Consider the following 12,656-nt stretch of genomic DNA (forward strand, 5'->3'; position numbering starts at 1 on the left):
CATACACTTGCATACGCTCTCTGACTAAATATAAAATATCTTAAACTGTGTCTGAAGATGAACGGAGGTCTTACAGGTGAGGAACGACATTAGGGGGAGTCATTAATGACATCAATTTCATTTTTGGGTGAACTAACCCTTTAATGTTTAAGAGTGCTGATGTGTGAGTCCAAAAGTGATCTGTTTGCTGAAAAACATTTGTGTTTTTAAATATTGCTTTACTGTCAAAGTTTTAACCCACTTTTAATAAGGTGTGATCATTTTGCGGCAATGTTTCTCTTCCGCAGGTCATCACGAGACGCCGCCTGACGCTCATAATAAAATCCTGGAGAAGTTTCCCGAGAGCATCCCCCGCCAGCACGTAACCATCATTCCCCCGGCCTCAGAGAAGACCATTGAAGAGGTACTGTGAGAACAACAACACACCTGACTGGTGTGCTGACTACCATCCTCAGCTTTGATAAGTCACATGTAATGTCTACTTTCATAATGTAGTTTTAGAAGAGGAAGGAGCCCTTTAGATCATTAGTAGTAGTCACATGTCTGCGAGGATTTTATTAAAAAGAACATGAGGCTTACATAAAATGGGTTCATGGGTAATCTGCCCAACTTTACCTTCAGGGTTCAAGTTCTGTGTCACATTTCTATACCCAAAAACAAGGAGTTCCTCAAGGCTGCATCTTTTCCGTTATTCTGTTTATGATTCAAATAAATGGTATTTGAAACGGTTTAGAGCTAAATGTGTTGTGTAGTCTCTCAATTAACTATGGGATATTTGTCAGAGATGTTTGTATGTTACTGGGGAATAATATTTAAATGATTGTTTTAAGTGGAAACTAAATAATCGGTGGTTATTTGAAAATGGTTTAGGATTCTCTAAATCCATAACTATGCATCCACTCCTGTCTTCCCTTGCATCATGAATTTCATCCCTCATCTAAAGCATAAAAGTAATGCTTTTAATGACTACATTATTCACCTTATTCCCGAGGAGCCGACTGCTTTTTGAGTTATGGGTGGCACTTCCGGTTTGGGGAACTTCTATTTAAAAAGACTGAAACAAGTTATTTCAAATTATACGGTTGCACAACAAATAAAGCTTATCCATCAGTTTGACTGAATGAGCTGTCAATTTTTCCTCATGAGAATAACATAGCGCTTGGTATTTTAACGTGTTAAAAGTACGTCATGAGTATATGTTAAAACAAGAATATCTCTGGCAAGAGCTCTTTTCATTCGCTGCATTACTTTTCCTCGTGAATATTTTCACTTTTCACTTTGTTTTCCGCTGTTATAGTATGAAAAGGACAACATATAATGCACATATGTTACCCTGAACCACAAAAGCATTCATAAAACTGGTCAATTGTTTTTAATTGAGATTCATACATCTGAAAGATGAATAAATAATCTTTCAATTGAAATATGTTTTGTTAGGATAGGAGTCGAGATATTGGAAAATCTGGACTCTGAGGGTGCAAAAAAATCTAAACATTGAGAAAATCTCCTTTAAAGTTGTCCAAATTAAGTTCTTAGCAACACATATTACTATTAAAACATTTCTGATATATTTACAGTGGAAAATTACAAAATATCTTCATGGAATATGATCTTAATATCCTAATGATTTTTGGCATTAAAGAAAAATGTATAATTCTGACCCATACAATGTTTTGTTGGCTATTGCCACAAATATACCCGTGAGACTTATGACTGGTTTTATGCTCCAGGGTCACATATTGTGGTCTGTTCTCCTGTTTTCATAAGTAAATACAATGTATTACCTGTCAATATGGCGAAAATCACTTTGAAATTGTATCACACAATGCTGTATTTAAGGCAACGTATGTTACATAATACAGATATTACTACAGTGATATTTAACCTTTTGTGGTTATTCATGGTCTGTTGGAAGTGCCTTGTTGTCATCACAACGTCATCTCATTGTACCCAGTATATAAAAAAGGTATTATTGCATTCATAGAGCGAGCCTTTCACTGATTATTTACAGCTTAACGGAAGCTACACCCATAATTCATGCAAAGCGTCAGGGGGCGTAGGAATAAAGGTGGATAGAAGTAGTAGTAAAAACAAAATGCAGTGCATATTGTCCTGTTTTTTTATGGCCAAATGTACTGCTGGTCCACTCCTGACTAGAGTATACAGTGAGGTTAAGCAAAATCTACACAACCCATCTTATATACCAATAATCTCCCTGCACTTTTGCATTAGTGTTGTCAAAAAATATTGATCTTTCGATATTTATCAATACTGAAATAAACACTACTGAAATGGTTCCAGTGCTCCTTTTCTGCAGTTTCGAAAAACTAAAATTATTACATATTTGTCTGATCTGTAACTGCCATGTAGTAGCCTTTCAGAAACTGATTTGGCAATAAACCAAACTACATGTCCTGCTATGTGTTCAGAAAGTGAATGAGAGTGGAATGGAGGACAACAGTCCACTGCCTCCGCCGGTGTCGTCACTGCAGGAGAAACCCGGCCGTGTCCCGCGTGTGGAGACTCCAGTGGACTCCATGCTGAAGGACATGGCCACCATCATCTTCTGCACCTTCCTCCTGGCTGGTTGGGTGGCCTTCATCATCACCTACCCCAAGGTAAACATGCTCGGAGAAAGTAATGCGTTTGGTCAATGAGGTGAGCTTTACTCTTGCTTACTTGCCAACACTCATCAATACAGTGTCATGATGATGAAGAAGTAAAACTGGATGTTGTGCTGAATCAATATATTAATTTGAGAGCTGCAACAACAACAAAAAGTTCCTGATAACTAAATATTCCAGTTGGAAAAAACAGCAATACACACAGCAGCCGGAGAAAGAGAAGGAAAAGATCAAACCTCTTGCTTGTTGAAAATCTGTTCATTTTTGCTGAAAAGCCCCCACCTGCTGAGAAATTACCTTCACTCATGGAGACACATGTCTGTATATGAGGGTCTGAGGTTATTTTACAACAACAACAACATGTGAAAAGAAAGATCTCTACCTAAAGGCTGCGACACACCAATCTAACGTCAGAACGAATGGCGACGACTGCGTCTGGCACAAAAATCTGGGCTTGAACACACCGCAAACACTACAGGCGACTGCCAACCAGGTTGTGTGTTCTGCTTCTGTGTGTTAGGAAATTACTGTCTACATCAGCAGATATCAATAATAGCCTATGTTCACCTTTCGAAAAGGGAAACCGAAACTAGCACTGCAGAAATATATGCATAAACAAAGCAGCGCTTGCTTTCCATTTTGAATATCAATCATGCTGATCTCTTTCTTCATTCTAGATGACTTATGCTGTTATGAAAATATTCATGTTCTGCAATGCTTGGGTAAAATTAGACCAGCTTTCTGTCTGTGCCGTCCTGACTTCTCGCTTTCATCACTTTCGCTTTTATCCTCGTTTGCTAAACTGAACAGCCAGGGTGAACTGCCGCCACCGCAAAACTATCCCGACAGACACTCACTGTTGGCTTGGTGTGTAACAGACCTAATATTTACTGTTCTGCCTAAATAGTCAAAAAGTTAAGTTATTATCAAAAGCAGGGTTCTCGCTCGTCCTGGAAAACCTTGAAAATGTATGACAAATTTTCCAGTCCTGGAAAACACATTGAAGATCAAAGAAAATGTAAAATGTCCTGGAAAATCTTGATGTTGTCCAGTGGGAAAAACAAATCTTGTTTTTTAGCTGAGAACAAAGAGTTCATCACTACACTGTCCCAAAACAATTACCATTGGTTGTGTTTTCAGTGATGATGTTTAGTCTTGTGTTGCCACTCGCAGCAGTTTGATAATGTTATTAACTGCTCCAATGCAGTGGATGTTAACTGGTAAGCAGCAACCCAATCACATAAATACAAATTATTTTTTTATAAACTTGGAATTGCGAGTTATAAAGTCAGAAGTGCGTGATATAAAATTGCAACTGTTTTATTAAGTCAAAATTGCAGAATATAAACTTAAAATATAAACACGTACTTGTTATAAAGTAAGAATTGCGAGAGAGTAAGAATTGTGTGATATAAACTCACAATTCTGACTTTATAACTCGCAATTGCAAGTTTATATCACAATTATGTCAGAATTGCGAGAAAAAGTCGCAATTACCTTTTATTTTATTTTTATTCTGTGGCGGAGACTTCATCCTATACATATTGTATGATATTAAACCATGTGTAGTTAACTCAATAAACTGTCAATAAAGTAGCGTAGTTAAGGCAATAAACTGTACGCCTTTTAAAGACTTGGAGAGCAATTTTTGGCATGATCCTTGTCTTTTAGTCCTTTTGTAGTAAAATTGAAAATGATTGCTGAAAAAGACTGGGAACCCTGAAAAGAAATAATACTCTTTGCATGAGTGAGTCTATGCAAAATAATCATGGTTCTCTTGGTCAGTAAGTGTTGCTAAAGTGAAAAGTTTTCATATTGCATTCTCGCAATTGATCATTTGATTTTGACTGCAACCCTGAGTGGCGTGATATTTTGCTAATGAAATGATCGTGCCAGAAGAATAGTGTGACAACTTTATTATGTCCGCTCTCTCTGTATCATCTTGTGAACTTTCAGTATGTTTTACACATGCGCTGTATGGTGATTTAAAGGGTTATTTAATGTCCTGATGATTTATTCACCCCCATCTCATCCAATATGTTCATGTCTTTCTTTCTTGAGTTGAAAAGAGAGTTTTCAGAGGAAAACATCCCAGGGTTTTTCTCCACATAATGGACTTTAATGGGTACCAACAGTTGAAGGTCCAGATCAATGCAGTTTCAGAAGAAGAGCTTCAGAGGCTCTTCACGATCCCAGACGAGGAACAGGGTCTGATCTAGACAAACTATCAGACATTTTCAAAATAAATAAATATTTATGTACTTTTTAACCTCATGCTCGACTTCTGTGTTCTGCATTTGCACGGCGTATGGTGTCATCACGTCGGAAAGGTCACATAGGTGGAAGTGCCGACCCAGTGTGAAACGAAACGTTCAAAGACTAAATCAAACGACCCTTTACAAAAATAAAGGTAAAACACTGACGTATGATTTTGAAGTTGAAGGATAATATGAGATAAAGTTTTAAGTTAAAGTTTAAAAAGTCGGTACTTCCACCTTCATCTGGGGTTTTCAAACTGGGGTCCTCAGAAAACATCAGAGAAAGCAAAAATGGATAAAGTCTACCAAACATTCTAACCATTTCATTTCTAAATGTTTCTCCTTTCTTGCCGATACTTACTTTCCAGAACTGTGTATGTTCGCTTTTTATCTTTCTAGTGAGCTATAGTCTCCTTTATCTCGCTCTCTGCGGTTGTCAGGCAGTTTTCATAACACAAGCTGCATGCTTTACATTTTATTGTGAAAGTTGCTTATACAAATCATTTTTAATTTTCTATCTATTTTTATACATCCAACATTAAGTATAGACAATTTAAGTTGGGAAACAATATGCTATATTTATAATGTTACACTTACTATTTATGCATAAAAATACATGGATTTTAGGAATGGGGTCGCTCATAAATCATATTTGGGGGTCCTTGGCATCATAAAGTTTGAAAACCCCTGACCTATGTCATCTGTGACCTTTCCGACGTGATGACGTCATACGCCGTGAACAACACCAAAGTCGAGCATTTGAGGTTAAAAAGAATATATATGTTTATTTTTTTAAATGACTGATGGTTTAACTAGATCCCTCATCTGGGATCGTGCAGAGCCTAAGAAGCCCCTTGAAACTACATTGATTTGGACCATTTGGTCCATTACATGATGAAAAATCCTGGCATGTATTCCTTAAAAAGACATTCTTTTCAACTGAAGAAAGAAAGACATGAACATCTTGGATGAGATGGGGGTGAGTGAATTACCAGGAAATTTTCATTTTGAAGTGAACCAATCCTAGCATTTTCAGATGTTTCAATGAAGAAAAAGTTCAATAAGCATAAGTTTTTGTAGCATATAAGTTTTTGTAGCATTTCAAAAGTTCAATAAGCAACTTTTGCAAAACACTAGTGTGGATGGAGAGCATTTTAAAATGAAAGGCCACTTTCAGATGTGTCCGGATTGATGTACACGTAGCCTGAGTGTGTTGTGTTTTGCTTTGTTTCGCTCAGAGTGTCCATAAGCAGCAGCAGCTCCAGCACCAGCAGTTTCAGCAGCAGATGGAGGAGAAGCTGCAGCTCCTGCAACGACAGCAGCTCATTTTCCAGCCGCTCACAGATCTGCCTCCGGACACAGACTTCCTGGAGGCAGCCCGCACCCGCTCCGAGAGCTCCGCCCACAGCAGTCCCAACATTACCCCGCGAGCCTCCAACCATTCCAACATGTCCCAGTCTGAGATGGGACACTCGGCTAATGAGCACGAGGACGCAGGTCAGACAAACAATCATTCAAATAAATATATCACCATTTCATCTCATTTGCCTTGTTGATGTGTGTCCGTCAGTGCCTATTTTGGTTGACGTCTTTTTTTTACTGTAGTTTCAGAGGAAGAATCCAACATTGTCCGAATTGGAAACATCACGTTCAGCCCCAGGGATGTGCTTGGACATGGTGCTGAGGGAACTATTGTGTACAGGTGACAAAGAGTGACCTTTGAAGTCTTTGAATTTGCTTTTGCTCTGTCTGATACAGAGTCGATAGTCTTCTCATTATACACAAAAATTTCAATCTACTAAATATCCAAATAAAATTAATTACTAAATTAACTGTATCAACTATATTACTGATCTGCTCACATTGTCGCTATATGATAAATTGAAATGAGCTGATAACATCACCGTTTTCACTTTAGTGTGGGGAACACACATTCACTATTAACGACGACCTTTGCCTCAATAAACTCCTAATTTACTGCTTATTAATAGTTAGTAAGGTAGTTTTTGTAGCATTTAAGTTTAGGTATTGGGTAGGATTAAGAGATGTGGTCATGCAGAATAAGTCATTAATATGTGCTTTATAATTACTCATAAACAGCCAGTATCCTAGTAATATGCATGCTAATAAGCAACTAGTTAATAGTTAATAATTGAACCCTAAAATAAATTGTGACTAAATTTTGTTGCAATATTATCCTGTTTAACACTGTGAAGCTGCTTTGAAACAATCGTCATTGTAAAAGCGCTATATAAATAAAGTAGACTTGACTTGACTTCTCTCTGTATGATTTCAGGGGTCAGTTTGATAACCGCCCAGTGGCTGTAAAGAGGATTCTCCCAGAATGCTTCAGCTTTGCTGACCGCGAGGTTCAGCTGCTGCGGGAGTCAGATGAGCATCCAAATGTGATTCGATACTTCTGCACCGAGAGAGACCGTCAGTTTCAGTACATCGCCATAGAGCTGTGCAGCGCCACACTGCAGGAGGTACGACCGGCACACACCCTCACCTTTCAGCGCCGTTTCAGGTCAAAGAACACACACTGAATATTACAATGAAAATGGATTTGAATCTGCACTTTATTTACCACAGATTTAAGTTTAATTTTTAAATCGAACACAAGAACATGAATGTCTCCTATTCTTTTTTTAATATCTATAAAGGATTTATTAAAGGGGTCATAACACACACCGTTTCTGTCAGCCTCATGTTAATCTTGAGTAACTATAGAGTAGTATTGCATCCTTCGTATCTCCCAAGAGCCTTTAGTTTTATCATATTTATATAAGACAGATACGCTGTACCGATTCTTTCTGAAAACAGCCGAGCTTGTGGAGGCGTGCAGTGGGTGGAGCTAAAGAGACATGAGCGTGCGTGCACACACACACACAATACATCATGGCATTATCCTTGGATAACTCTCGGTTCACTATACATTCATGTTGTTCACATTATATGCAGTTTCACTCACCGCCTGTGGTTTCCACTCATGACCGGGAACAAACACACACACTTGCATAGCTCCGGAAATGCAAACTGCATCCACTGTTCCCTTAACGCTGGTTTTTTTGGGAAGCTGAACAAGGTTATCTGAACTAAACTTTGCTTTCTAAATTCTGATCTTTAAAAGTCAGCAAAACATTGGTCTCTATGTTTTACATTTCCAAAGAACCTAAAGGCCAGGATATACTTTCAGAAAACAATCTGGTGTCATTTCAAACAAAATTAAGTTTTGTGTTTGTTTCAGGAGTTTGAAACAGCTTACCGAAGCAAACACCTTTGAACTACTATTGGTGATGATGTAATTGGTGGGTGTGGCTCTGAGGCTCCGCCTTCTTTGAGGTGGAAATCTTCAGGCGCGAGCATGGGCGTCGGAACCATTGTGTGTGTGTGTGTGTGGGACAGGACCCACCCACTTTTTACGACCAATGATGCTGGATCCACTCACTTTTATCGTCTCTAATTCAGCACATGTCTGTTTACCTACCCCTAACCGAAAAAACACTTATTATTACACACATGTTAGATGCTTTATTTCCACTTTTCTAATATTTTCTAAATTTTTATTGCAAATAAATGCCTTTCTGAGTGTCTTGACATGCGTCTTACTATGCTATAGTATACTACACTATAGCCAAAGTAAATAACTTGATGATTTACGTTATTTTGTCTGGACCAATCAATCATTTAGTAAACAGCGGTATATTTGTATTTAATATAAATATGGCATCTAATGTTACTCCAGTAAAAAAAAAATTGAGAGAGAACTCAACAAATTTTTATTTGCTTCCGACGTCCATGGGCGCGAGTGAAAACATGAACACACTGGAGAGCCGCTTTAAAATGTTTTAATTCTAATTGAAAGAAACGCTGACACTGTTTTTCAGGTTTAATACTAATACTGTCAGATGCTGCTTTAAAGCGTTAAATAGTATAAGGTATAAACGTGGCATGAGTGAAGAGCTGGTGCAAATATCCACATCAGATGCTTTCTGACCTGCTGTTTTGTCACCGTTGACATTTTGTGTTGTGTTTAGTTATTGAGAGGAAAGAGCGCAGCACATATTTACACATTACCCTAACCGTCGCTCTCAGCACAGTGGGTGGCATCCGGATGTTCACTAACAGTGTATCGCTGCTCACATATTTAAATGTTACATATGTTACACTAAGCGAAGAATGGAAAAAACCTTTCTTGGATAAATAACAGATTTTCAGCTTTTTAGGTCATTCAGTGCTGTATAACATAAAATATAATTTTGTTTATTTTTTATTAATGTTAATTTTATTTACTTTTAGTATGTGGAACGAAAGGATTTTGACCGCCACGGACTGGAGCCAGTGATGCTGCTCGAGCAAACCATGTCTGGACTGTCTCATTTACATTCTCTTAATATAGGTAACCATTATCATTAACGTCAGTACTAAAAGTCTGTTTTTGGGGGGCCAAATAATCAGTATTCATGAAGTACTGTAGTTTCTTTTTTCATAAATCTGTGTGACGCAAGTGTTAGTAACACTCTCGTGGGTTGACAGTCCACAGAGATCTGAAGCCACACAACATCCTGGTGTCGATGCCGAACACGCACGGGCGCGCGAAGGCCATGATCTCAGACTTCGGCCTGTGCAAGAAGCTGGCGGTGGGCCGACACAGCTTCAGCAGGAAGTCAGGCGTCCCGGGCACGGAGGGCTGGATCGCTCCGGAAGTGCTCAGTGAGGATGCCAAGCATAATCCGGTAAGAGCTCAAAAATGTGTGATGGTTTTGATTCTAAACGGTTTCATCACAATAATTTTTGAGCAAGTACATAACCAGCTAGTTGAACACTTAACGATCTCCTTACCTTAGCTCGGTTCACAACGGTAAGCCTGTAATAATATGTTATAATTTGAGTGGTGCTGGTGGGTTTCCACAGGATGCGGAATAATTCTTTGCATTATTGTGTCACGTCTGCGTACATACAGGAGGAGCCCGGCTAGTAGTAGTATCGCATGTGAGGATGCTGCAGATGGCGGATATATATAATATATATATATAGTAACATGTCTACATGATGTGGGGTTAGTCTGGAGCGCAGCCTGTTGTAGACCCACGGCAGAAAACAGCCTCTCAGATGGCACTGATGCCCTGGGGATACAGAGATAACGCCTCGCTAGAGCGGCCAGCCTCGGTATGCGGCTTTTGTTAGCTTTCCACCAGTCAAGAGCTTCTACTACTACCGTATTTTAATACCACGTATTAAAATACAGCAATATACACTTCATATGCTTATTTTGCAAGTAACTTCGTCGCCCTTTCAGTCAAAATGGTCCCACACAGTAGGCCTACTTCTTTTCGCTCGCTTCATTTTGCAAAATATGTCTGTATAGGCACGTGTGGTTGCACATGTCAACGCGTATCGTGAGTTAACAAATACAAACTCATGTAAAGATGATAATTCAGCTAATAACTGTCATTGCCGGTTTCAATTTCAAACAGATATGCGACAAAAAGGCAAAACTTACTGACTGCAGCTTTAATTATGTATTTACTTATTAGAAAAATGTATAATTTAATGAGTTATTTTGTATTTAGGCTATGTGCTTCATTTATAATATTAATTTATGTGCTTCTGAAGTGTTATGAACAGTTCATTGGTATCAGAAATTGTTTTGTGTTTGATTACCATTTTGAAACCTTTTATCCACTAATCTGGGAATTAGTGGTCATGAATATTAATGTTGAGCTCTGCTCTGATTGGCTTATTTCAGCAGCTCATAGCAGTTCAGTGAAGCGAGTCCTGACCGTCCTGACAGAACACAGACCGACTGAATGGCACTTTAAGCAGAACTTCTCGAATGGAGATTGATAAAATGCATCCTACTTGTTTTTTGGTGTTTTGAGACCATCCGCCCGCGAGAGAGAGTGCTTCCGGTTGCCAGATTTCAGTAATTAAATCCCCCAAACAGAGCTTTTCTGTGAAAAGAAACTCATATACTCTCCAGTGTTTTACCTAAACATGTCCAATCTGGCAACCATATGCACGCAAGCTCTCTCTCGCGCGCGCGGATGATCTGAAAACACCAATAAACAAGTAAACTGCATTTCAGCAATGTCCATTTGACATGTTCTGCTTAAAGTGTGTCATTCAGTCGACATTTTAGACTTGTCTTTTTTCGTCAACAATATCGCATGTTTATATAACGTTAGTCACAATGTAGGCTAAGGCTACGCAGTGACTATAATGTACTCTGAGCAAGCATGCGAAAACATCATAGGCCTACTTCAGTTCTCAAAAATATAAATATATAACTTATATTTTTACCAAATGAATAGCCCGCCCCTGTCAAATGACTGTTGTTTTAACTTAAATGGTGGAAAAGGTGACATTTGCTAGAAGGATCGAGTGAACGATCTGTAAGCAAAGTATCTACGGTTGTATTTTGTAATACAAAATAATATTACCCTTTGTCATTAGACACACTATTTAGTTTTGTATGGTACTTGACGTTTCCAATTGTTACTGTACTAGCATCTTGCGTTATCTAGACAATGCGGTCTCTCTAAGAAACTTTCAATTTAATCAGAAATTGTTTAAACAGTCAATAAATGGATAAATCACTACTTACTGCTTGCAGGAATATAGTCGCCACTTTTCTTCAGTTTAAGACGCTGAGCGAAGCTTGCTTGAAATGGGCCGAACAAATGAACGATTTTGAAATTAATTGTTGTGGTATCGGATTATAATAAACCTCAACCATGACTGTTGACATGTTTTATCTGTGGGAAGGGTAGAAAAGTCTCCTGCACAGCCTGGAACATGACATGTCCATGGGAGAAGTGTGTTTACCTGCAGTCTCAATGATTCGGCTGCGTCAGTTCCGCCTGACAATGAACATGTTTGGGCAGATGCAAATGTTGGAATATAAATGATCCCCAACGCTTGCGTCACGGTTGGCCTTATGTTGAGAAGCACTTTATTTCTGTGGTGTTTTTGATTTACGAGATTTACATAAGAAGTAGGAGGCAATGGTGTTTGAGACTCACAGTATGTGATGTCCATGTACTGAACTCTTATTATTTCACTATGGCAAGGTTAATGCAATTTTTCATTCTAGGGTACCTTTAATATGTTCTTGTTAATTAATAACTATGTAGTAAACTACTACCTATTGTTTGTTTGTGTTTGTTCACAATACAATGTTAATAAGTTTAATCTCAAGTGTCACCAAGATTTTAATTTGAACAAATTCTCAATAAATCTATATTGTTTTTACAGCACTGCTACCACAGTCCTTGAATAGCTCTCGTATATGGCACTACTTCCTTGTTCTAGCAGTGTTTATCTTGCTTGCAGTTTGCTATAAATGTCATACATTTTACTGTGGTGGTAAAATAGGAGTGCAAAGTCACAAGTATTGGTCATCGGGTGCAGAATGCTGCGACCAATCAGAAATCAGCGGCATGAAGCGCTGGTCCAGAGAGCCATGTGACAAGCACAGTAGATTTTGAGAGACACTCACAGCTTCTCCTCTTTGTGTTGTTTCAGACCTGCATGGTGGACATCTTCTCTGCAGGCTGTGTGTTTTACTATGTGGTATCTGAAGGCCAGCACCCATTCGGGAAGTCCTTGCAGCGGCAGGCAAACATTCTGCTGGGGGCCTATTCGCTCGACCACTTGCAGCCTAGCAGACACGGTAGGACCACCACACACATACAAAATACACCCTGACCACAAACACCAGCTCATTTTGTGGAAAAATGTGTGTCACGGTTTTCTGATCATGTGATCGTTT

At 38.7% G+C, this 12,656-nt stretch overlaps 1 protein-coding gene across 2 annotated transcripts in view; it reads left to right on the plus strand.

Annotated features, from left to right (window-relative positions):
• The window catches only part of ern1 (endoplasmic reticulum to nucleus signaling 1), a 55,279-nt gene that overhangs the window by 33,740 nt on the left and 8,883 nt on the right, over positions 1-12,656 (plus strand). For both annotated transcript variants that reach the window (XR_010899156.1, XM_067424716.1), the window contains exons 11-18: positions 288-403; positions 2,430-2,618; positions 6,121-6,379; positions 6,488-6,584; positions 7,179-7,368; positions 9,182-9,281; positions 9,419-9,618; positions 12,410-12,557. Coding sequence is in view for 1 of the 2 variants with exons in the window: in XM_067424716.1 (XP_067280817.1) it covers positions 288-403; positions 2,430-2,618; positions 6,121-6,379; positions 6,488-6,584; positions 7,179-7,368; positions 9,182-9,281; positions 9,419-9,618; positions 12,410-12,557 (1,299 nt within the window). In the remaining variant the exon portion in view is untranslated. The remainder of the gene's footprint in view (positions 1-287; positions 404-2,429; positions 2,619-6,120; positions 6,380-6,487; positions 6,585-7,178; positions 7,369-9,181; positions 9,282-9,418; positions 9,619-12,409; positions 12,558-12,656) is intronic.

The sequence above is a fragment of the Pseudorasbora parva genome, chromosome 2, assembly GCF_024679245.1.
Source record: "Pseudorasbora parva isolate DD20220531a chromosome 2, ASM2467924v1, whole genome shotgun sequence".
In the NCBI taxonomy this organism is placed as follows: domain Eukaryota; kingdom Metazoa; phylum Chordata; class Actinopteri; order Cypriniformes; family Gobionidae; genus Pseudorasbora; species Pseudorasbora parva.